General features: G+C 30.5%; 1 protein-coding gene across 1 annotated transcript in view; it reads right to left on the bottom strand.

Annotated features, from left to right (window-relative positions):
- TrissinR (Trissin receptor) overlaps positions 1–26,411 on the bottom strand; it is a 182,994-nt gene that overhangs the window by 87,919 nt on the left and 68,664 nt on the right. Inside the window, exon 3 of the mRNA XM_088035983.1 lies at positions 4,020–4,306. Within this exon, the coding sequence (XP_087892109.1) occupies positions 4,020–4,218 (199 nt within the window). The 5' untranslated portion in view covers positions 4,219–4,306. The remainder of the gene's footprint in view (positions 1–4,019; positions 4,307–26,411) is intronic.

Consider the following 26,411-nt stretch of genomic DNA (forward strand, 5'->3'; position numbering starts at 1 on the left):
ATTTGAAAATCGGTAACTATGGACACATACTATCGCCTATTGGTCAGGTGAACATTACACTCTCGTTGCCTAGGAAATTTTACTCCGTCTCTAGAATAAGCTTCCGGGATTGGTTGTTAAATTTTTATCCTTTCTCGAATACTATTAAACTTAAGCAATTTTTGTTTTAAAATTTACCATCTGTATTGCTGCCGGCACCCTCCCTTGCTCTCTGAGCTCTGGGACACTCTGTATTTTTTACTACAAAAAATACATTCTGAAAACATCCTTTCTCTCGCTTTGTTTTTTATCACTGTTTGTCAAATATCATACAATTAGTCATATTAGAGGAAAAATTATCCCGGGATCGTTTTACCCAGTACCTAAGTGATCGTTTTACCCCAAGTGCAATGAGAACAAAGAACATAATCCATAAATTTACAACATGCAATGTTGCAACTGAATCTACAAAAAATTGAAAGTTTAATGTTAATCCTTTAAAATACCACAAGTGTCATTTCGAAATTTTAATTTGAAAGATAAAAAACACTTGATTAAAAAATAAACGAAGGCAAAACAAATATTTTTTTGAATATCCACCGAACTGCATGCAGGTGCTTTCTGCAATTATTCGCAGGTTCAGCAACATATTTTATCATAAAACTAACAGCAGTTTGGGAAATCATTTTATCGCGAAGGATCATTTTACCCCGGTCTCCCCTATATGAACACTGTAAATGTGAAATTATTTTAAATTATGAAAGCTTTTTCTACATGTAAGGACGGCTTTAGCATTAGTTTTGCAAAATAAATATTAGTATGTATCGTCGTCATGCTCCGTCCACAGACCGTTGGTACATTTCTACAAAAAACTGGGCAAAAATCTCCGATAAAATGTCTAAAGTTTGAATAAGAATAGATAAGAATCGTTTAAATCATTTATTTCAATACTTGAGATATTCTCGTTTTTACTTTAAGTTTTTAATATTACCTTTGGGCGGGTAAATTATTAGATCTTCACTTGTAACTTAGTTTCATAAACATCAATTTGCGAAGCCGTTTAACTTTGTGGAACTTTTATATGGGTCGTAGAAAAATATTAGAATTAAGTAAGATATGGACTATTGTAGAGACTTATTGTTTGTTTGAAATGAAAGGTCGTAGGAAAAATAAATGGAAAAATAAAATGAGATTTTGTCAATTTTAAAACTTGTAAGTTAATAAAAAATTTTTGAAATTGAAAATAATAATTTGGAGCCTCATGTATAGTATTCCCCAATGTATGTAGATTTTTTTCTTTTCTTCTTTCTCAAGATTTTAGTTTTTACATTTTCTACATTTTTTTATATTTTTAGTTACACTCTGGGACATTCAATGACACTTCTTTCCGTAAGCAATCTAATTCTCCAGAGAAGAGTTAATGCTTTAATGTAAACAGGGTGATGAATAAAAGGCGTCTATAAGTGGAATTATCATGTCCTTCACTGTTAATCCATCTCAGAAATTAAAGCAAAATTAATCTAAACCTATTCTTTTTACAAAATGGATTTTTTTCAAAGGAAATGCTGCTCAACACTTTCATAAAAAATTACATTCGGCGATTTCCAGTATGTAAGCAATTAATACTAAGAGCTTTACAATACTCCAACATTGAATTTTTTTTACAAAACCAAGAAATGGTACTTTTAAAAGTTCAAGTTTCATAATTATTTTAGAATTTTTTTAAAACTTAAAATGAGTTTTTGCCATAGAAACAGATTGTTGTAACAATACGACATTGTTTTTCTTTTGCCAATTTTCTTCTTCTCGTTTTTAATCTATCTTAATTTCTGGTTTAATTTAAGAATATAATTTTAAGTGTTGGCCTCCTGAAAGTCCTCTTTTATTTCTGGACTGATTTAATTTATTGCTTTTTACACCCGCTCCATCGCAGATCCAATTTTTTTTATTACTGGCAACCAGACAATAATTTTAGTTTTATGGAAAATTTCTTCTTGATCTGCTATCTCAAACTAATGTTGTTAATTCTTTGTTTTAATAATTTTAATTTCGATTTCACTCTGTTCGCACTATAAATGTTTTGTTATCTCTTCGCAATAAGCTATCCTATAAATTTCAAATCTTCGTCTTTTGTAATGTCTGAGAATCATTTTGCATAAGAGCGTCGTTGAATTTATTATAAGAGAACAACTTGATAATTGAACAATTGCTGATTTCTACCTTGCACTAGCGTAATTAGTTCTTTTAATAATTATGGCTTGCACAGACTGCAGTATCAAAGCGGTAGGACTGTAAACTTAAGTATAAAATAAAAAATAAAACTTTAAGTTGCTCTAAAGATGCATAATTATAAGTATTATGACTTCGCCACTGCAACGCTTGTTTTTATGATAAATTTATTTTCTTACACAGCTATTATAATAAATTTACATTTATTTTACAAAAAGAGATCTTAAGCTTCAAATTAAAGCGAATTTTTGAAACATTGCATCATTGCAAAATACTCCTAATAAAATGTTTGATTTTAGAGTTTAGTGTTTGGTTGTCACTATAATCGTTAATACATTTTATTAAGTTGTGGTTTATTTAATGGAGGTTTTGAAAAACATGACATATACAGGGTCCGGCAACACTTGTGTCCACCCCCAAAATCGTCTTTAATTTTAAAGACAAAATTTTGAAAATTTGCATACGCTCACAGTTGACGAAGCTCTAGAAGCTGACAAAAAAAATTGTTTTTTATCACGGTTTGTTTAGCGTCGCGACGCCCAAGAAGTCTAATTTTTAGCGATTTTTGAGTTTTTGGGGAAATATTCGCGAATTCAAATTTTTTTCGATATAACTGTAACAAAAATATTTGAATTTTTGTTTTAAATCAAATACAAATTGTGTTTAAAATTTGCGAAAAAATCGCTGCTTTATCAAGTTAGTTTTCAAAATTATGACGGCGCAGTGGCAAACTACGTTTACACCAAAATTTCACAAGTCACTTCATTCACTTTTATAAAGGCTAATCTTGATTAACTCGGGCATGTTGCACATTTTGGACACCACAAATCGTTAATTAACATCGACAAAGCGACAATTTCACCAAGTAAGACTTTTGTTACAATCTAAAGCGAGCCAAAGAATAGATGTCATTTGTGACACAAGATGTTGACAGATGGGTGTAAACGTAGTTCCCAATTTTGACGTAATGATATTGGAAACTAACTTGATAAAACAGCATTTTTTTCTCAAATTTTGAAGACAATTTGCATTGAATCTAAAATAACAACTGAGATATTTAAAACATATTTATATTGAAAAAAAATTATATTAGGGGTTGATATCACAAACTCTCACAATTACCTAAAAATTACATTTTCAAAGCGTCGCGACGCCAAAACTATCAGTGATAAAAAACAAATTTTTGAGTCAGCTTCTAGAGCTTTGTTAATTGTGAGCGTATGCAAATTTTGAAAGTTTTATCTTTAAAATTAAAGATGATTTTGGGGGTGGACACAAGTGTTGCCGGACCCTGTATAAAAAATAAAAATAGATTTTCTTGTGCAAACGATGTAAGTAAGAAAAATTTCTCAAAAACGTTGAGTTTGACTATTAAATTTGTAGACCACCAGTCTAATGCAAACTATTGTGTAAATGATAAATAAATAAACAGAAATAGTTGATGGTTCACTGTAATTTACTCAAGTTTTACGTAATAAATATTTGAGACTAACCTTTGCCTGGAAAATGGATTTTTTGTAATTTTAATTAATATGACAGGTAATTATTAAAAACACTGACGCACGTAATTGATATTATTAATCAAATAATGTAAATAGGAATTAATCCACTTTGACATAAATTGAAGTGTGTTTTCAAGCGACCTTATCAAAATCCAAACACGGCAAGTTGCTTTGTCTAATGCGTAACAAAATATGCCGGAAACACGTTTATCTTTAATAAAAATCTGATAAACAGAGAGCTTTCAATTATTGCAAAAATTAGATTTTTTTATCTTTGTTATCAATACGTTTCATATGAAAATTACTTACCGAAAAAGCACAAACAAAAGACAATTGTGTACAGGGAGATAAAAATCACCCTGATGTAAACTTTGTCGTAGATGTAAACGTATTCCATATCAAAATCATCAGTTGCATTTTGATTGGAGTCATTGCCTTCCACGTAGACAGTGGATGACAAGATATTGTCTGTTGCAAAGGTGCTATAATTGGTGCTGAATTCAGTCATTATGGTTTAATTTCTTTACTTCTGATCACAATAAAGCTTCATTTTGTTGATCTTGCTACTTTGAAACTATTCGGATTGGCGATTGATTCTGAAACAAAAATCACATTATTGAAGTTATCGCGAGAGTTTTTAGTACAATTTTAGCACTCAATAATTCATAAAGCGCAGTGAAGAAAAATGTGATCCCGTGAGAAATGTAACTGAAATGGGTCGCGCCTCATGTGCTTTACACAATCTTCGTCTAGGCATTAGCTAGGAATTAATGAACTGCAACGTTCCGCAAGAAAAATGTTACTCGTTTTATTAAAAAAATTAAATTTTCATGCTGCGAAAGAAATGTTTGTATAGTTGGAATGTATGAGATTTTTATACACAACTAACACAAATCAGGATTCACCATTTTGTAAATTTAAATTCCGCTTTCTCTGTCGCTAAAGTCATTCATAATTCGCATTGCTCCGCTTTGAACTTTAAAGACGCAACTTAGATTTGTGCGGAATTTCGCCATGCCGGAATTTAATAAGAACGTGGTGCCTTGAGACACTAGTTGCATTCAAAACACGAATCGTTTTCTGCCCATTACGTGATTTCAAGAAGAATCATATTGAACACGCAGTAACGGTTATGATCGATTTAATTCTTCGTATCGCAAAATTTTACTGGCTGGAACAATCTTACATATTATAGTAGTTAATTTTTAAGATTTTGAACGAATTCATTTCTAAAGGGAAATTGCCTCCTGATTTCGAATCTAAAGTCCGTTTTGCTCCATCAGGTGCGGATTTAGAGATATTTATATTTAGAGATGATTTTTTAGGTCATTCTGCGCAAAGATGTATTTTCTTTAGTTTTTTCTTGAAAACTCACAAGGTTATCGAATGCTCGACATGGCTTTGGAAAGCCAATACAATGCATAAACTTTCCAACGAAAAACTGATATCATGCCTCAAAAACGTCGTTTTTAGTCAATTTATAATTACTTATGCAATTTGGATACAGACTGATTCTCCTAATATGACGAAATTCTCGAAAACACACTAAAAGTTTAGTGCGAGAAAATCAGTGTGGTATCAAGAATAGTGTGTTCATCAAAGTAAAAAATGCACTAATATTTTAGTGTGGTCTAAATATTATCTTGGCAACATTGCAAAAACAGTTTGTCAGGTTGACTGATCTCAAAAAGACTAACCTTTCCAGTCAAATGTTCAACAAAAATAAATGCAGCATTAAGAAGAATTAACATGCATTAACAAGAAATCACAGCAAAATAAACAAATTTTATAGTTTTTGCTACTTTTTGATACGATTTTTGACTCGTGAAACCATAATCTCATGAGAATATCTTATCGTACATCCAAACCTTTAGCGCAGGGTAAAAAGTATAACTTGCGTGTTATTGAGAAGCAAAAAAATGATCTAAACTTTCTGAAAAACTTTTGGTTCTTGTACAAGACAAGTTTATGTCTATCTTTATATGAAAAAATGCCCAATAACTTTGCAAAAAAGAAAAAACCTAAAAAGACATCAGAGGCGTGGCAAAACTTAGCTCAAAATTTAAAATAAGATATAATTAAACACCAACAGACAACAGAACAAAATGATCCAGTCAAACAGAACGGGTTAGATTTTAAAGAAATAGTATTTTTTCAATCAGTAGTGTTGCAGAAGAAGAATATCATGATAACACTAAAACCACCGCAATTTTTGGAGTAGGATTTGCATGGTCTTGAAATTAAATGTGTCTTTTTTAAATCGAAAAGTTTTACCGAGTTATTTATATCCCATATTTTTAAGGAATTTTCTATACAGGTGTCCCAGAACTCATGACCCAGAGAGCAAGGGAGGGTGCCGGCAGCAATACAGATGATAAATTTTTAAGCAAAAATTGCCTAAGTTTAAGAAAGTATAAAAAATTAACAACCAATCCCAGAAGCTTATTCTAGAGATGGAGTAAAATTTCCTAGGCAACTAGTGTAATGTTCACCTGACCAATGAACGATAGTTACCGATTTTCAAATTCTGTTTAGCTTCCGGATTGGCCACCGTTATTTTGTCTTAACTTAATTATTTTTTGAGCTAGAACATTTTTGTTTCGAAATTTTGGTTCGGAATTGTTGCCTTCATAACCCTTTTTTCTCTGGGTCACGAGTTCTGGGACACCTGTATATTTTGGTTTCATGTAAATTTGCTGCTATTACATCTAATTTAAGATCTTCGTCTAGATTCTTCTTCTAATTCCATTGCTTTATCAAAAATTTTGACAATATAAATAAATTAGCATGCAATTTAGTCTACTATCGACCACACTAATAATTTCATACTGAAAGTTCAGTACACTAAATGTTCACAGAACTTCGAGAATACACTTTTTCAATTTTCACACTAAATATGAACATTTAGTGCACTAAATCAAATCAGCACAAAATACAATTTTTATGAATAACTTGATACCTTTTGTTAACTTTATTTATAATGCATTCACGATCATTTTAAACCGCGGCAAGCTATGGAATTCTAGTAATTTGGTTGGTAGTCAACCTTTGTGAGCTAAAGTTTCCTGAAAATGATTGACATTCGTTCAGTCGATTAGAGTTGTCATCTTTTTTTGGTTATAAATTATGTCTAAAACCTATGCCAGTTTGCTGCCAGTTTGAATCGAACATTCAGAACTTGATAAATTTATTAAATTTTTATCTAAGATTTAGAATTTTTTTTTCAACTAATAATGAAAGATATTACTGCTTGTCCATACATTCTTTTGGCAAAAAGTTTACCATCCTCAAGAAACACTTCTGCCAAGCCGCAATTAGACCAACAGGTCTTGAATCTAGTCATAAAATCTTAAAAAAGTTTGTTTGATCGAATTAGCATTGGACTTAGGGTTTTATGTTATGGGTTTTCGGATTAAAATCAAAATTTGGCAAACTTCGTTAACTAAAAATTGGAGGAATTTAGAACAAAATTATGGTTATTGTAGCTGTCGATAACAATAATCATGTCATTTGACTTTTTCAAGGGATGTTCAAGATGTAAAAAAGATAAGTTTATAGATCAAGTGACATGTGAAAAACGTATTGCTGGTTGCATCTTTCGTTCGTCAGGGTCGTAAAGTTACGTAAATCAGTCTGTCTGTATAACTAAAGAATTATTACATGGACTTTTTATTGTCATTACTGAAAAAATTGAGATCTTGCATTTTTGACGCGCTAACAAATGCATCGTTTAGAAGTTACAGGACAAAAAACATTGAGAATTTTTTCTAAAATTTAAGATTTTAATTTTTTGTCGATTTCGTAAAAAATCAATACCTACCATTGTTTAAAGAAATCCTAATTTCTAGACACATATTGAGTCTTGAAATGACTTTAATGATAAAGCAACTATACAAGAGTAAAATATTTTAAAAAAATTCTTGATAATGAAGAGATTTTGGTTTGTTTATAAACCAAAGAATTCAAGGGTGGAAATCTTTAAACAGAATTGCTCCGAATTGCTTTAGAGCGAAAAATATCTAATTTGTTACAGAAACGTCTTAAAATTTACCCAAACTGTAATTAAAATGATCTTCCATTCTGACCAGCCAAATAATTGAGAAACGCTAGATTTATAGACAAACTATAATTTTGAGGATATGGTAGCGCATACAGATATAGCTAAATCTACCTGAAAGAAATTCATATCTTTCCAATAAATACTTTCAATGTATTAGTAGTCGTTCAAATAATCATTTAATTTTTGTTTAATTTGTCTGTAATTGTCTTAAATAGAATTAAAAAAAAATAAAACTTTGTCAGTTTGCACAGTTATTGGCAAATGTCAATGTTTTTTATTATACATATATAGTAGCCAGCTTTTACCATGGCGTACCTGACTTTTAGAGTCGAATATTATCTTATTGCACTCATAATGTGGAGGGTGTAAACAGGCTATTGTGTCCGAAAATTAAAATTTACGACATCTCCTAGTAGGTAGAAAAATGTGGACCCGTGCCGCTTCCAGGTATTATAGCGCGAGGGCTCAAGATGATTGTTGATCCCTTCACCGTGTTTTTTTTTAATGACGTTGATAAGCTTTTAATTTTTGTTTATTAATTTAAATTTTAAACAAGTTAAAAAAATCGAGGGCTATCAAGTTTTCAAAATTTTACAATGAGATCGAAAAAATTGGCATTATTTTAATGTTGGGACGTGTATTTTACATAATTATAAAGAATTTTTTAATCACTTTTTGACATGGCAATGAAAAGCCCTTTATTGTCATTGTGACTGACATACAAAGTAAATTTCTGACACTTGCTGTGCCGTTTATAAATTTTAAGATTATAAAGACAAAGGACAGTTTACAATTTTTAAACATCAATCAATTTGATGTGGGAAATTTTAATTTCGCTATAGTAATTCAAAATTTAATATCAACAAGATGTCTCTGAATTTGCGAAATAAATTATAAACATTCGTTTCCTTCTCATTGTTTTTTCCCAGAACGGTACCATTTGCACTCGTATTTGACATACGGAAAATTAGATTTCTATCGCAATCCAATTTTGTTGTTTAATTAATCCACAAATAGGTAGTTTCCAGAATCTTTTGTAAGAAGCCTGTTTAACTAGGTATTTGTTCTTAATTCTTTCATTTTTAGAAAAAGTGGGGACTTTAAGTCGAACATTAAAATGTCGTTAAACTAAAAGGTTTTTTTAAACAATCTATTTGGAGTGGTAATATGTATAAAGACGACCGGTAAGTATGAAAAATCATTTTGATGTTAACTGTTTGGCGAATTTTGTTCACTTTGTTTTCTTTACAACCTATTTCATAATGTGGCAACCATGAATCAACTTCAATCTAATAAAGAAGTTTGAAAAATTTATGTCTCTCGGGTTTTTCAAATTAATAAACAAAAATAAAAAATTTAATAACGTTTTTAAAAGAAAACATTGAAGGGATCAATAATAATAATCTCGAGCTAATACCTGGAAGAGGCACGGGTCCACCTTTTTCTACCTACTTGAAGATGTCGTAAATTTTAATTTTCGGACACAATAGCCTGTTTACACCCTCCACATTATGAGTGCAATAAGATAATATTCGACTCTAAAAGTCAGGTACGCCATGGTAAAAGCTGGCTACTATACAGGGTCCGGCAACACTTGTGTCTACCCCCAAAATCGCCTTTAATTTTAAAGACAAAATTTTGAAAATTTGCGTACGCTCAGAGTTGACGAAGCTCTAGAAGCTGACAAAAAAAAATTGTTTTTACCACGGTTTGTTTGGCGTCGCGATTTTACGCGATTTTTGAGTTTTTGCGAAAATATTCGCGAATTCAAATTTTTTTTGACATAACTGTAACACAAATATTTGAGTTTTTGTTTTAAATCAAATACAAATTGTGTTTAAAATTTGAGAAAAAAACGTTGCTTTATCAAGTTAGTTTTCAAACTTATGACGGCGCAGTGGCAAACTACGTTTACACCAAAATTTCACAAGTCACTTCATTCAATTTTATAAAGGTTAATTTTGATTAACACTGGCATGTTGTACTTTATGGACACCAGAAATCGTTAATTAACATCGACAAAGCGACAATTTCACCAATTAAGACATTTGTTACAATCTAAAGCGAGCCAAAAGATAGATGTCATTTGTGACACAAGATGTTGACAGATGATGATGACAACTAACTTGATAAAACAGCATTTTTTTCTCAAATTTTGAAGACAATTTGCATTGAATTTAAAATAACAACTGATATATTTTAAAAATATTTGTATTGAAAAAAAATTAAATTAGAGGTTGATATCACAAACCCTCACAATTACTTAAAAATTATATTTTTAAGGCGTCGCGACGCCAAAACTATCAGTGATAAAAAACAAATTTTTGCGTCAGCTTCTAGAGTTTTGGTAACTGTGAGCGTATGCAAATTTTGAAAATTCTATCTTTAAAATTAAAGATGATTTTGAGGGTGGACACAAGTGTTGCCGGACCCTGTATAATTACATATTTATTTTTGTTGTAATTTTGACCTATTCTGCATTTAGCATTGTTTGTCCGCCTTCACTTTGTGTTTTTGATATGTCCAATATAGGTTTTTTCCTTTCCCATTCTTGTTTTGAATTTTTGTTCAATTTTGAGATGAATGTCAACTTATTTACCTACAAATGTTTTTTACTGTTATGAAGAAAACGAATTTTTCCTTTTTATTTTCGAATATAAATACTTACTACAAAGAGTGTTGCAATTTTCAGCATAAATCTAAATTTATATGAAAGCTTATTATATTATTTGTTTTTTTTTCAACTCGCCAATTAATGTCGCACTGCCAACCACTGTATTCTTTTGACGCTACCAAAATGTGAACGACTTTTTCGTTGTCACCGAGTTTTCTCTGAATTTCCATAATGGAAATCAGACTTTGACCAGTGGCGATCTTTTTAACTTACTCTAAAAATTTTATTTTACCTGTACAAACTCTTACTAATCAGTAGCCACTACTCTTAGCGACCAATTTTCATCAAATTTTGCAATGGTTTGGTTTGGTTTTTTGACTACAGTTCAGGGTCTAGCAGATTTTAACTAACTAGTCATCAATTGTCATAAATGACAATTAGAAATGCGCCTATGATTTAAAGTGAAAATTACGCTAGACAATTTGTTGTCGTCCATAGTACGTTATTCTATTCAAATTAAAATTTTTACAAAATCTTCGCAAGTTAGCAAAACATGAATTTTTCTCTAAAAATCATGAAATGGCTGTTGGCATTTAACTTCTAAATGGCAAGAGATAACAACTGTTTTAACGACGCGTTAGAAAGCAAAAATCTCAACCTTTATAATGATGCGTTACAGTAAAAAATCAAAGCATGTGTGTTTTCAGACTTTGACATTGACAATTGTTTATAAAAATCGGACTGGGCAAGTATAGTATATCCGGTGAGAGATTGGGAGATTTCGACAGTTGACATATAGGTTGGCAGCAAATTATGCTACAAAATACACTAAAAACACTAAATTCCTACGCGAAATGGGTTGACAGGGTTGTCAGTAACTAGGGTTACTTTGTTATTTTAAATTTCGCGCGTGCGGAACACTTTTTATTGCGTAGATTTAGTGACTTTTCTGTTTCTGTCATTCAAACTCTCACTGTACGAACTATAAGTATCGAGAGATCAAATAAAAACTCATCCTCAGTTTGCTTTGAAATTTCAAGTCATGTCTTTGATTGAAGAAACAGTCTCTTGTTTCTGTCAAGTAATTTGACGTTGTCAAATTAGAAATTTTGTGAAAATTTTAATGAACGTTGTTGAGAACGCTGTCATGTTTGATTTATAATGCAAAAAGTTTTCTTATGAAAAACCAACCACAACACAACTCTTGCTTTCCATTATTTGCATTTTAAGACAGTTTTCACCTTATAACCTCAAAATTCGCAGCTGTCAAAGTGACAATTAAAGAGTTTTTTTTTGATGTCTCGATACAAACGTTGACCTGACCTAGCGAGCACTAATAACGCTGCAGGACGGAGTGGGTGAGTTATGCTATGAGGTTTCAGAAAAAGTGCTGTACATAATTTTTGTACGACTTTTTCTACTAAAAATATACGGTTGTATTACACAAACTTATTTAGTTTAATCATCGCAGCCTTGCTGCCAAAACGCGCGTCAGCATTGTTTGACAAAGTTTGGTGTGTGGAAAAACGCTTTTTTAGTGTTCCGAACACCAAGTATCGATTCCAGAAAATGCTTTACTTTTTCTACAATTAAGTTTTTCTCAAAAACAATTTTAGTAAAATTATCAAATGTATGTTGACATTAATTTTGTCACAAAGCAAAGCGAAACTGTGTCAAAGTCGAAATAAACTTATGACCTCTCCAGCTAAATAGATATATTGTTAGAAAGAAAACTAAGTAGATTTGCACTGATTTTTCGGCAAAACAGGAAAAACATCAACACAAGATACATAATCTCAAACTAACTGGGCTACTTTTAAAACTTGTGTACAGCTTCCACTGTTTGTCTTCATTTAACGACAAATTTTTATTAATGGCATCGATTTTTATAATATCGCTAAAACATTAAAATTATATTTTCATTTTTTAAGAAACTTCTTTTTGTACCGTAACTTTTAAACGATAAGAGATATCCACTTGTCAGAGCGTCAAAAACGCAAGATGTAATAATTCTTGAGTTATATGCATCATTGCATATGAAAATCACTAAAAACAGAATGAATTTTATAAGTTTATATGGTATTTTGCAATTTTCATTAATTTTATTGGACAGCACAGAAAAAGTCTCTTATTTCATAGACACAGCTGGCTGTTTTCCTTCTAGTTCGTTCTCCAATAAAATAGCTCTTTAATAATAGGACGGCGTTTCGGTGGTTTTTATTTTATTTGGTTGGCAGTATCTTCATTTGCATAAAACGAAAACTACAAAATCGAATGTGCTCAATCTGTTTTATATTGAATAGAGCTAATAGTGTTATTAGCGTCAAACCACTGCGGCAAATTTAATTTTTTTTGTTTGCTGCAACACATATTGACATTTTATAGATTCTGATGGCCAATCAAACGGCAAATTGTGTCGGCAAGATGGGAAACATTTTCACTTGCGACTGTACATGCTTGAATAAATTCCCACTGTGGCTTTTCGTTTAAAATTCCACGCACCTTTATGTAAAAAAGTCAAGTTATTATGAGGTGAAAAACGCTTGGTTTTAGGATAAAATTTATCTGTGGGGTGGAAAAGTCGTCATAACTAATGTTTATATTTTAAGTCACAGGAAGCTGGTCGCGTAAGAAAGAAATGTTTGCCTACGTTTTCACAACAACGTTCGGTTCAATTTGCAGGATCATAAAAGGTATCTAACATATCCTGATGCTAGTTTACATGATTAATCGTAGCATCCAGGTACAACCAAATTTTCGTTTCGGGAGTAGCAAATGCTATCAAGTCTAATCATCATCATTGTTACTGTCAGTTGTGAATAAATGTTTAATTTGCGTTTCTTTTTATTATTTTTTGTGTCGGTTCAAAGGTGGCGTAGGGGAGGACAAGGCAAATTGTTACATGTGGTCAGGTCAGGTTATTCAAGGATTCAAAAAATTTCATAATTTTTAAAGGAACACGGAACTAGAGAATGCTTCTTCAGAGTATCTTGTAGAAATAATGACACACGGAGGACCAAAAAATTCAAATTTAAAAAAAATTGTTTCTTAAAAGACGCAAATGTTTTACAATTTCATATTATAAAAGCCCATAACTTTGGCAATTGTAGTGCAACAGCCATGACATTTGGAGAACTTGCTATTCTTGAAATAATTATGCTCTTTGTCAAAGTACAAAATTATAGAAAAAAAGTACACATTTTACAATGTTTCTCTTTTGAAAGGACGCACAAATTTCCAAAATTTTTTGATAAAGCCCATGACGTTTGCAATTTTAGTGCAATAAACATGAAATTTGGAGAGGTTGCTATTTTTGAGTTGATTAAGCTTGCCCTCAAAGTGCAAAATTATAGAACAAAAACTACAAGTTTTAGAATTTTTTTCTCTTGGAAAGACGGAAATATTTCTAAACATTTCTGTTAAGCCCATAATAGTCGCAATTTTAGTGCAAAATCTATGATATTTGAGATGGTTGTTATTCTTGAGTTGATTAAGCTCTGTACCAAACTACAGAATTATAGAGCAAAAAATACAAGTTTTACAATTTTTTTCTCTTGGAAAGAAGCAAACATTTTCAAAAATTTCTGCTAAAGCCCATTAATATTCGCAATTGTAATACAAAAAAAACTCTTTTTTACTCCTGGACACAGACATAACAACTACACTGTTAGAAGAAACGCCAAATAAAAATTCCAGGGCCTACTCCAAATATAATTATTTTTGTACACCCGTTACAAATTAAAAAAAATCTCTTTTGGAAAAACGTTAAATATTTTTATAACGACTTAGTTGAACCAACAAAAGATATAAAAATGTAAAAATTGCAATAATATGACTCCTTTTCCACTACTTCATGCCTTAAATTGTCTAGTTTACAGAATTATAAATTATATAAATGTCACAATTAATTTATTGTAAATTTTTTCTATTAATAATATTCAATAAATTACAATCAGAGTCATTCCTGATATAATGTTTGCTTTGTAAATCTGAATTTATGGCTCGCTTTGCTCCATCATTTTTAAATACATTTCTGCATGTGTATTGATTTCTTACAGTAATCATACATCATTATAAAAACTGGGATCTCGACTTTCTCTCGAGCTGCTAGACGATAAACAACATTGATTGGTTTTTATGAAAAAATCATTTATTAATTTTTGCATAATAAGAATACCTATAAAATACAATTGACTTTTTAAAATGATTTTCGTAAACCATAACAAAAATAAAGAATAAAATTCATGCAAAAATTGTGAGAAAATATTGGTCGACCACCTTGTGTATTAGATAAGTTTTGAAGGGTTTCCCATATCAATCTTGATAGTTCTTTTAGAAGGCGGAAAATTTTCGTGTCTTTTCTTCATCTATAAAAATTTTCCAGGAGATAAGCGGCAATTTGAATCATGTAGCGCAATCCAAGAATTAGACACTCTTGTCTAAAAACGGAAATAATGGACGTTGAACCTTAATTTTACCGATAACACTGTGCAACAAAAAATGTTTTAGTTACTTTTTTTCCAGTTTTGACTTGCCTGAGTCTATATAAGTATTCTTTGTCAAATCTATTAAGTTTTCATATATTTTTTTAATTATTAATTTCTAAAAACCAGCATTTTGAGGATATTTCCCCGCCCTATAGCTCAACTTTTTGTAAAGTTCTAACATAAAATACATAAAAGTTACTAAGGTTGGCGAATGCAAAACTTCCTAAACGTGACAGTTGGCGAAAGTGGTAACTAAATAGGCGTTTCTAATTCTAATGTCAAAAGTTCAATTTAAAAGTTTCAAATTCGACTTGAATTTTACTTTGTGCGAAAAAAATGAAAAAAATTGATAATTAAGAGGTATCAACTGGATCCTTAGCAGTTCCTTTAGTTAAAATAAAATAAATGTTTCAAACTACAGTCCCACAGAGAGTCCGATTTATGCTGCTCGCCAAGTATACTCTGATTTACCAAAAATACAAGGTAATTTGATTTTTATGTTTTGTGAATGGATATTAAATTCGCGGTTTTCCTGCAAATATTTACCCTATTTGTCGCCGAAAACTTTCTCGGAAAAAAGGTCCAGACAATCAAGTAACCACGATTTATTACCTATAAAAGGTTCCAATTTTAGTGGCGGAAGGTGTATATGAGAGCTGAGTGTATTTGGCAAGTTAGGGGTTTTCATCAAAGTTGGTACTAATTCAGCGTCAAAATAAATTTGTTTACGTTTTGATTGACAGTTTTGGTTAAATCAGGAATTTATTGAAAATACAAAGAGATTTAAGTCTCATTTGATAAAAGTGGATGATAAAAGATTTCTACTACGTGTTGTGGGTGTTTTTTGACTAGTAAACAAATCGCTTATTTTTTCCAAATTGCATATTTGCGCGAACATTTTGCATTCTTTTATTCGAATTAGGGTTTAGATTCGAAGCAAGTACAACTATTGAGGTTCAATGAACAAGAAAAGACGAAGTTATCAACGTTTCGATTCTCAATGGTTATATTTTTTCTTTTCTTTGTGATGCGATGGTATAATTTTAATGACACGGGTCTCAAAGTGGGGGTTTTAATTTGACGATCTGAACATGTAAGCCATAAACTAATTATTACTTGCACCCACTGCACCCTCTTATGTTAAACAGTTAAAAACTACACTATAGGTTATGTTCAATTACAACCCTTGTTTTTCAGTCTCATTGTGAGTTATGGAGATTCATCTTTTAATCAAAAAAAAGTTCTACACATAATGAACGAAAACATTGACGATTTTTCTCTAAATTTTGAGAAAATCAAATAGTTTTTCAACATTGCTAATATTGTTTCTATCATTTCGATTAATTGTAAACAAAGTCAACTGTCAACAAGACATGCATGCGACCTAATAAACCAAAAAATATCACTAGGAGGTACAACCCAATACACAATTTTGCGTACAGTCCCAAAATTCGAACACATGTTAGACTTTGGACCTCACGTTCAAAATAAACAGTGTATGATCACTTGGATTATATTACATTTATTTATTTAGGACGTAGATTCATTATTTATTATTCAGGCTAGAAAAGCTAATGAAAATCATTTTCATAACTTTACTTATTGTTTATGTCAAATGATGAGCATTTTTAGACTTGTTTTTATGAGTTTACTAAAATCCATAAAAAAACACTTAGGTAAAAGAAAAAACGTGAAATTTTGTCGCAGAGTTTAACGTAGTACCTTGGTTGAAGTATTAGTTTAATTGATATAAATGAATCATATTCTTAAAGACATAGATCGATATTGTCTGTTTAACTTGTTTTTGTCTGAGTTTTGACTTACACATGAGGGAATATTTACGGAATTAATTTGGGTTGGAACCTAGGCAACCGTTTGCACCGGTATTTGTTGTTAAATGAAATGAAAATCCCAAAGGAAGCCAGTGGAAGCTTTGAATGGGAATATTCATTTAGCGCTTAGTGACAAAGTTTATACCAACATACATTTGATAACTTTACTAAAATATTTTTTTAAATAAAAACACAATAATATTCAAAAACGCAGTATAAAAAAATTATGTACAGTCGTCGCCCGAAAATCTCATAGCGAAAGCTCTTTCAAATGCAGCTTCGTTATGAGGTCTTTTCCGCGCTTGTTCTGTAAATAGCTATTGGGGGTTGGATCTTTGTTGCATAACACTCTTCATTTGTATGTCGTCATTAATTTTGTTTCCGAGAAAATTATAAAATTATAATTAGCATATTATATACACGAATTTTACGAGGCATGTCATAAATAATTACTACAGATTTTTGACTAAATCCAATTCATATGCTCAAAACTAGGCTGGTTATCATGGCAATAGTACGTTAAAAGTTACATTATAGTTTTTCAATCGTTTCAGATGCTTAAAAAACTCCTAAAGCAGTGTTTGGTAAGTTTATACTCCTGTCAATAACTTATCAAAACTATGAATTCGGTACCTTAGAAGCATAAGGGTTTATCTCCAATTTTTGTAAAAAATGAGTTAAATTAATAATGTTTTTTATTACTCTTTACATCTTCTTTACGACAGAGCAAAATAATTCCCATTGGATGAAAAACAAACGATTTTAGGTTTCTCTAAGGAACTGGGCACCACATCATGTTAGAAGCGTAAAAAAACAACTCCTTACAGATGTTATTTTGTTACTCAACTGATCTAAACTTACTCAAATTGATGATAAACGCAAGTTTATTATTTGGGAAAACAAAAACGCGTATTGGAACATTCCATTAAAATTTTCGTTGTAAGACCAAAAAAACCACCATTTTTTTTAAGATCCTGTAATTTTTTTTATTTTTTATGCGATTTTAACGACATTTGTGGAGATTATTATTCTCGATTGCCTTGTTAAGGGTGTCGATTTAGAAAAATTTAGACCGAAAAAGAGAATTTTAAAAAATTTTAATTTCGAGGAGCAAAGAAAAATTTTTGTTTTTTGACCAAAAAAAGATGACCAAAATTTTTTTTAATGCCACTATTACCAAATTTGCGGAATTTACAAGTCTTGACTGTCTTATTAAGAGTACTGATTTAGAAAAAGTTTGACCAAAAAAGAGAATATTTAGAAATTTTTATTTGGACAACTGTGAAAATGTCAATTTTTTCAGCACTGTAATTTCGTTATTTTTAGTGCGACAGGAACGAAATTTATGCATGTTGTTTCTTTTGTTTGTTCTAAAACAAACAAAAGAAACAACATGCATAAATTTAAACATTACTAATAATATCACTAATTTGCAAAAATTTAGATCAAAAAGTTTTCAAATTTTTAGAAATTTTCGTTTTAAGACCAAAAAAATGCCATCAATTTTTTTAAGATCCTGTAATTTCTTTTATTTTTTATGTGATTTTAACGAAATTTGTGGAGATTATCACTCTTGACTGTCTTATTTACATTGCCGATTAACAAAAATTTAGAGCGAAAAGGAGAATCTGTAGAAACTTTTACTTCGAGCAGCTAAAAAAAAAACAAAAAAAACTTGAACGCTCTTTAATTTCGACATTTTTGTTGTCACAAGAACGAAATTTGTGGGAGTTTTTTAAAGTTAAATAGTCTATAGAAGGTGCTGAATTTGGGTTAATTTTAATATATCTTTGTTAGCCATTATTTCTAATAGCGTATTACCTTTTTTTTTTTGTAAAAACATTGTTAATTTTTTAAAGTTAAAGTTAAAGTTTCTATTACTAAGTAGAATTTAAGTCAAGATAATCTAATTTTTTTTACAAGCATAAGGAACCAAGTGTAAAAACATTCTCAAAAAAATATTTTTGATCAATGGTTACGACTATTACGCACGATTTGAAATAAATAATTATCAATAACTTGTAATTCGCTCTTAAATTGCATATTTGAAAAGAGATTAATAACACCACCTTGATTTATTAGAATACCTGTTCCCTATTAAATTTCTCGAAACTATAATTTATGAAGATAAACCCTTATGCTCCTGAAGTACCAAATTCATCCAATAACAAATATCAATTTATGACAATATAGGAAAATGTCCCTAAATGGGAACTTAACACTGTTGTCTAATTATATTCATACATTTTTTCAGCTTTTGGTTTGAATTTTTTACTGTTGGAATAAAGTTTTAGATACCTGTCGAAATTCAAAGACATATTCTTAATGAGAGAGCCTCACAGGTTCTTAAACATTTAGAAAGATGCTTGAAGACTTTGAAAGATACTTAACTATCTTAGAAGTTTATAGAAATTCTTACAGATTTTTAGAGATTTTTCCTACATATTTCTAATAAATCTCTTAACATTTGAAGTTTGATATTCTAGATCCAAAAATACTAGAATCTTCAAATTAGAAAACTGAAAGTAGGAAACTTTAAAACTGAACATTTGAATGCCCAATAATTTTTGGAATAGCTCCACTGAATTACACTTTACTAAATTCCTCTTCTTATTTTTTTTTTCTTTAAATTTGCTACCCTTACATTTTTTCGATTATTTATTAATTTTGGATTCTCTAAAATTTGTTCGTTTTTTATATTCGTATGGAATACTTTATGAGGATAAATAAATAAAACTGAAGTTTTGAGTAAAGATTTATAATTACGATTTCCTGCCTGAACTCGCAAAGTTTCTTACAAACGCCATAGGAAATTAGCGGAAATCAAAAACCACTTCAAAGATTAGGTATGAAATTTACCGAGTTATTAATTCAATCGTAACAACTAGCTCTCAATCCCGTGGCTTCCTTAACATTCTGTTATCCTCAATTTCCCCCCAACAACGCGTTTAGCATAAGTGAATATATCGACGTTTAAATTTGTATGTGTTAGAATATTATTATCGTACCCAACAGTTAAGAGCAAACATGACTCCACCACTTCAATAATAAATTTTCTTCATCGTAGATCGTTATTCTAATTCTAACTCTGGCCTGTGATCTTGACACTTGTTGATGTTCATGGCATGTTCTTGAATTAAACAGGTAATAGGTTCCCCTGTGCTAAATTTGTAGTCGTTTTATTTTACAGCTTTACTGCAATTGTTGCTCCAATTTGGTACTTTCAATTGTCGCTATAAAACTAAACCTTCCTGCACAAAGCTTTAATTTGGAATCCAAACTTCGTTTAATTAGATTTTGGCCAAAATCCGAACATTTTAACTTGGGTTTCTCTTTTAATTATAAGTTCATTATAAAGACGCTCAATACATTTTCAGTTTTATTTTCTTCTCCATTTACTTATGACAGTAGGTCACAAAACAAATTTTAAAAAGTGACATTTTACTAAATGGGTGGTGCAAGAGTTCATTTCATAACAAAAATGGGTGATGTAATTGCTGTTTTACAACACGATTGTAGATAATACAAAAATAGAACTTGTATTATAAGTAAGAGTAAAAAAGTAAGTTAAAAAATTAACAAAATGTCATACAGGTGGACAAATTATTGTACATATAATGAAAAATGATTGATATAATGTAACCTTATTATATCACTTGTTGTATAATAAGTATACAGGGTCCGGCAACACTTGTGTCCACCCCCAAAATCGTTTTTAATTTTAAAGATAAAATTTTGAAAATTTGCATACGCTCACGGTTGACAAAACTCTAGAAGCTGACGCAAACATTTGTTTGTTATCACTGACATGAAATGAAATGAAATTTTTAGTTATTTGTGAGGGTTTGTGATATCAACTCCTGATTCATTTTTTTTTTCAATATAAATGTGTTAAAAATATCTCAGTTGTTATTTTAGATTCAATGCAAATTGTCTTCAAAATTTGAGAAAAAAATGCTGTTTTATCAAGTTAGTTTCCAATTTCATTACGTCAAAATTGGGAACTACGTTTACACCCACCTGTCAGCATCTTGTGTCACAAATGACATCTCTCCTTTGGCTCGCTTTAGACTGTAACAAAAGTCTAACTTGGTGAAATTGTTGCTTTGTCGATGTTAATTAACGATTTCTGGTGTCCATAAAGTGCAACATGCCTGTGTTAATCAAAATTAACCTTTATAAGAGAGAATGAAGTGACTTGTGAAATTTTGGTGTAAACGTAGTTTGCCACTGCGCTGTCATAATTTTGAAAACTAACTTGATAAAACAGCGTTTTTTTCGCAAATTTTAAACACCATTTGCAGATTTAAATAAAAAACTCAAATATTTGTATTACAGTTATGTTGAAAAAAAATTTAATTCGCGAATATTTCCGCAAAAAAACAAAAATCGCTAAAAATTATACTTCTTAGGCGTCGCGACGCCAACCAAACCATGATAAAAAAACAAATTTTTGCGACAGCTTCTAGAGCTTTATCAACTATGAGCGTATGCAAATTTCTAAAATTTTATCTTCAAAATTAAAGACTATTTTAGGGGTGGACACAAGTGTTGCTGGACCCTGTATAGACCGATTCACCTAACATGACGACCCTGACGACTATCTAATGCAACCAAGAATACAATTTTCATGAATAACTTGATACATTTCGTTAACTTTATTTAGCATGAAATTTGTACACAGCATTGTCATTATTTGACAATCATATTATCTGACTTTTTTAAGGGATGTCCAAAATGTAAATAAAGATAAGTTTATGGATCAAGTGGCATATGAAAAATGTATTACTGGTGGCATCTTCCGTTTGTAAAGGTCGTAAAGTTACGTGAATCAGTCTGTATATACATTTTATTATATAATTACATAAAATAATATAATACAAAATTGGTATAAATACATATATTGTAGAAGATAAGTCATGATTTTTATTACAGAACTACTATAATTACAATATTATGTACTCTTAGCTTATTAAATTACAAAAATGTACAATCTTGTAGTACTGAAAGTTGCATACTTAACACGAATGTGACAAATGAGCCACGAGCCACAGGGGTGTATAATATCCAATTTTTATCACGTGTTTTACACTATACTTTTCTTAATATAACACTTTTATTTTAAGGTGTAATTGTAAGAAACAAATAAATCTCGGCGGATTTTTAAAAGAAAAGTTAGCAGACGATCGATTACTTTTCACCCCTCTGAAAGCTTTACTAGAGAATTAATAATGGTCTACACGTAATGACTTTCGTGTGTTATTCTAAAAGCATTCTTTCTCATTACATTGATCGATAGAAAGATCAATTGTTCGCTTATTGAGCAACACTGCTTGTAATTAATTCGGCAATAATTTAATGAACTTGGTGGCAGATGTTAGCAATGGCCATTCATGTCTAATGCGTATTAACTGATAAATGGGAGCTCGACAAATTTGGCATTAATCAACCGTAATATGCAGCTTAACTCGCATAAATCCCTTATAAATGACAATTTTAGTTTTTGATTCGTTTTTAAATTCTGAGCCTGTTATTTCCAACAAGTTTTTTTTTTCATATGGTATGAATGTTTTACATAGAAATAAACTGCATAATATTAAACAGTTTGAAGAAAAAATAAAAATACACAGAATTTATAAGTAAAAAAAACAAGATGCACAAAATTAGCAAGGAAAATTTCCAAATTACCAAGTATCGAAAAATAAAAAATTCAGCTGAATTTTAAATTTCTTAAAAAATACAGAACACTAAATCGAATGAATTCACGAGAATGAAAACGGAAAGAAAATCCTAACAGCCTGATGAGTAGATTAAAAAATACACCAAATTGTACCTATTTAGGTTTTTTTAGGTTTTCAGTTCATTAATTTACAACTTAGACTTAATAAATTTTTTAATTTGGCATCTTAAACTTGAATAAGTACCTAATAATAATGTAAAAAGCAGATAAAATAACTTGAAAAAAGTAAAAAAAACCCAAGGGATTTAAGGAAAGAAAAACGAAGAACATGGATAGCTATACATGTAGTTGTAATTTATGACATTTACTGTGAAAAATATTGGTTTCAAAGAGTTTCAAACTTAAGATCGTGTAAGTGCCACTCAAAATGTAAGTCTCAAATAGTAACCGTCACAAAAAGTACTTTTTCTGCCTAGGCAGACAAAGTGTTTCCATGTCAACGAGGCGCTTTTCATTACTTATAACAAAATTGCCTTCTTTACTGTCTAAAAACGACTAAAAAATAGTGACTTTTTGTGACGTTTGAAGGAAAAATTTTTTTTTTTCGTTTTTTTTTTGTAAAAGTTATAACGTTGTGAAGTGACTAATCAGAACTTAAAATATTATTAAAAATCTGACTAAGAACATGGGGGTTTAGTTATGACAAAAACGAAAGTGACAAACTTCTGCCACATTTGACATAAATAGGCAGGCAGTGGCGGCACAAATGTACTGGAAACTGAATATTTCATACAAAGAATAAATCATATACGAAATTATACAAACATTCAAATTGTCCTTTGTTCCGAGCTAGGCAAAGATGTAAGCTCAGCAACAAGAAATGATTTACTGTTATCTTAAGATTATTGCGAAACTGTGTAGCACAACTTGATAGATACAAGCCCGTACGGTTTAGGATGGATGCGTAGTGAAAGCGCGCTCAAATTTCGTTTAAATACAAGGTGTTTATAAATGTTTCTAGCATCAAGGGTGGCTATGAACTGTCAAAGAAATTTGCCGCTTAATACAAATGTGGGTTTAGATTTTTAAACTGACATTTATAGTTAACCTCAATCATGAAGCAAAGTAAGTTAAAAAAAAACTCTTCTTATCTTGTACACACAACCCCAACTGAAACATGATTGACGTAACTGATATTAATAATTTTCGAGATAGTTATATTCATTATGAAAACAAAGCGGCAAAATAGTGCATGACAGGAATTTCAGAACCACCCTTAAGGCGAGTGCCAAGACATTTTTCTTATGGAGAATCCCATGTAAAGTATCGTCTAAATAAATATTTCGCTTATTTTTTGATGTATCAGTTTCGTTCTTATTCTCAACTGCTTGTATTCACATTTTCTTCTAAAACTAAGTATCAAACATTGGAAAAAACATTTAATTTAAAAGTTAAAGGACTTCAAAATTCGATAATTTAGGGGTAGTTTTACGAATAGAAGTTTATGTCCGATTTTTGTGAATTTTTAAACTTAGAATTAGTAAAGAATACTTTCAAAATCACTTTCCCGCTAAATTTAAATCGATACCATTAAAATTGGTCTAGTTATGAGTGAGATAAACTAAAAATTTTTTAATCGAAGCTCTGAACTTTGCAGATAATTTACGACTAGGCTGATTTATAAGCGTACCCTCATTTGCGGTTTCTTGACCAGCTTTGGAAGTTGTAAATCAAGGGATTTCTTCTAAAATTTAGAAAATGAAATTTAATAAAATAGTAATTTATTATTATTTTTCTTATTACATATTTTATTATTTATGTTTATTTTTTTCTTATTTCACTAGAATTTAAAAGTTCATCAATGAATAAAAAATGTTGCACGAAACAAAATTATTTTGAATGGTATGACTCTATGGAGCAACCTGACCGGATGCAATTTACCTGATGTTTGCAATATTGGATTAGAGTTTATCTAAAAAACTGACCGGAGTTTTACTAGGTGGTGACAATTTCTTTCATTTTGCCGCCGGCCGGTTCAACTTTTACTGAAAAACCCACTAAATCTTGTTCCTTTGAGAACAATATAAATTTTTTTGGGAGAATAAAAAGGTTGACTTCTTGTAACTAGAAAAAAATGGAACATACATTGTAAATTCAAATCATAATTGGTATTACCAAATCCAAGGGCAGTTAAGAATAACACGAAAAAAATGTGTATTCTGGGTGTTTGGTTTGGACAAGAAAGTGATATGAAATATGACTATATTTATGAAAACTTTTTGGAAAATAAAATGGAACCAAAATTGATTAAGTTTTATTTTGATCACATGTTGCTGGAATTAATTGACTCTAGGAAACAAAGATTGTCTATTCCGATCCGCCGTCATTGAGTTTGTATTACCTATGTATTAGTTAATTGTCAATATTGTAAATAAGTACCTATTATGTAAATACCACTTTTCTTATAAATACTTACTAACATGTACATATTATACACATTATTATACTATGTATTTTGTATCTTTTGAGTATACCTTCATACCAAATACGTATCTATTTGGAAACAAATAAAATTAAACATAAAACAGATAAGTTTAGTTTTTTTTAGAAAATTTCTGTTTGGCATTCTAATATTAAATAATACTTTAATCTATTTATTATTTGACTAGTTAAATTATTTTTTGAACAACGTAACTAATGTACTTACAATTTTAAAATAAAATTTTTTGATTCATATTATTTTACCCATGAAGAAGTATTTCTACCAGACAGAGGCAAAATAAGCATTTATCATTTTACAATCACTTTACGATAGCACAGTAAGGGGTGTTGTAAACAGAGGTACCGCTTGACAACCTTCTCGATGTGACAGCTCAGCTCGAATTCTGACCAGCGACGAGTCTTGGCACTTATATTATACGACATGAAAACTATCGATTTTCGTCAAAATTAAAAAATGTGAATTCTTCCTAGTCCGCTATCAAGCAGGCGATGGTTTAGGTAGATATTTTCATCAGTGGTGTTCCAAATAATTGGTAGTCTTTTTATCGTTAGAAAAAAAAATAGTCAGTTTGATTTCTTAAGGCAGCCAAAGACCTTGTTCAAGTTTTGGTGCTGTATTTCAAAAACACCCTGTATGTGCCATAAGGTAGTAGAATAGGCTCGAAATAAAGGACATAATAACCTTGTTCCGTTTAATCTTTTCGGTTATCGCTTCAAACATTAATTTTCCAAGGGCGACCGGTTACTTCTTGCTCATTATTGCCCCTGTTACATAATATCTTGTAATATACCTACTATTTTACAGGGTGATTCATATTAATATTTATGACATCACAGGCGGCGTTGACATTTACACAATAATTTCAATAAGGTTAAGTTAGTGTTGCAATTAATTTGATGATTTCTGTTAACAGTTGAATTTGACAACAATTGTGTGATATATTTCAATAGCGTTAAAAATTGTCAAAATCGGTCGCTAAGGGCAGTGGCTGCTGATTAGTAAAAGTTGTATAAGTAAAATAAAATGTTTGGAGAAAAATCAAAAAGAACGCCACTGGTCAAAGTCTGATTTACATTATGGAAATTTAGAGAAAAATCCATGACAACGAAAAAATTGCTCACATTTCGATGTCGCCAATAGTATCTGTCATCAAAACTTGACGAATTTATTTTTGACGTTAAACTTTTCAACACAGTATTTGGATTCCTCTTTATTTTGTAAGCTTATTCAAGAGATGTGAATTTTGTGTTTCATTTGATTGACGTCAAGCTCGTCATCTTACGTGAATAACCCTGTATATAAGGGGTGTTATTATGGACAGTACGCATTTTTCTCATGTAACAGTATATTGTATAACAAGTGTTAAAAATGAAAGATTTCACACGAGTTTGCAGAATTGAGCCACGAGCCGTAGGCGATAGTTTTCCGAACGACCACAAAAAACGCACAGTTAATATTTATTTTTCTACAAAAAAAAGTTAACTGTCACTAAAAAAACATCAAACAAAACGGTTCTTACAATTTT

The sequence above is a fragment of the Gnatocerus cornutus genome, chromosome 5 (assembly GCF_029298725.1).
Source record: "Gnatocerus cornutus isolate USDA-ARS CGAHR chromosome 5, icGnaCorn1.1, whole genome shotgun sequence".
Classification (NCBI taxonomy): Eukaryota; Metazoa; Arthropoda; class Insecta; order Coleoptera; family Tenebrionidae; genus Gnatocerus; species Gnatocerus cornutus.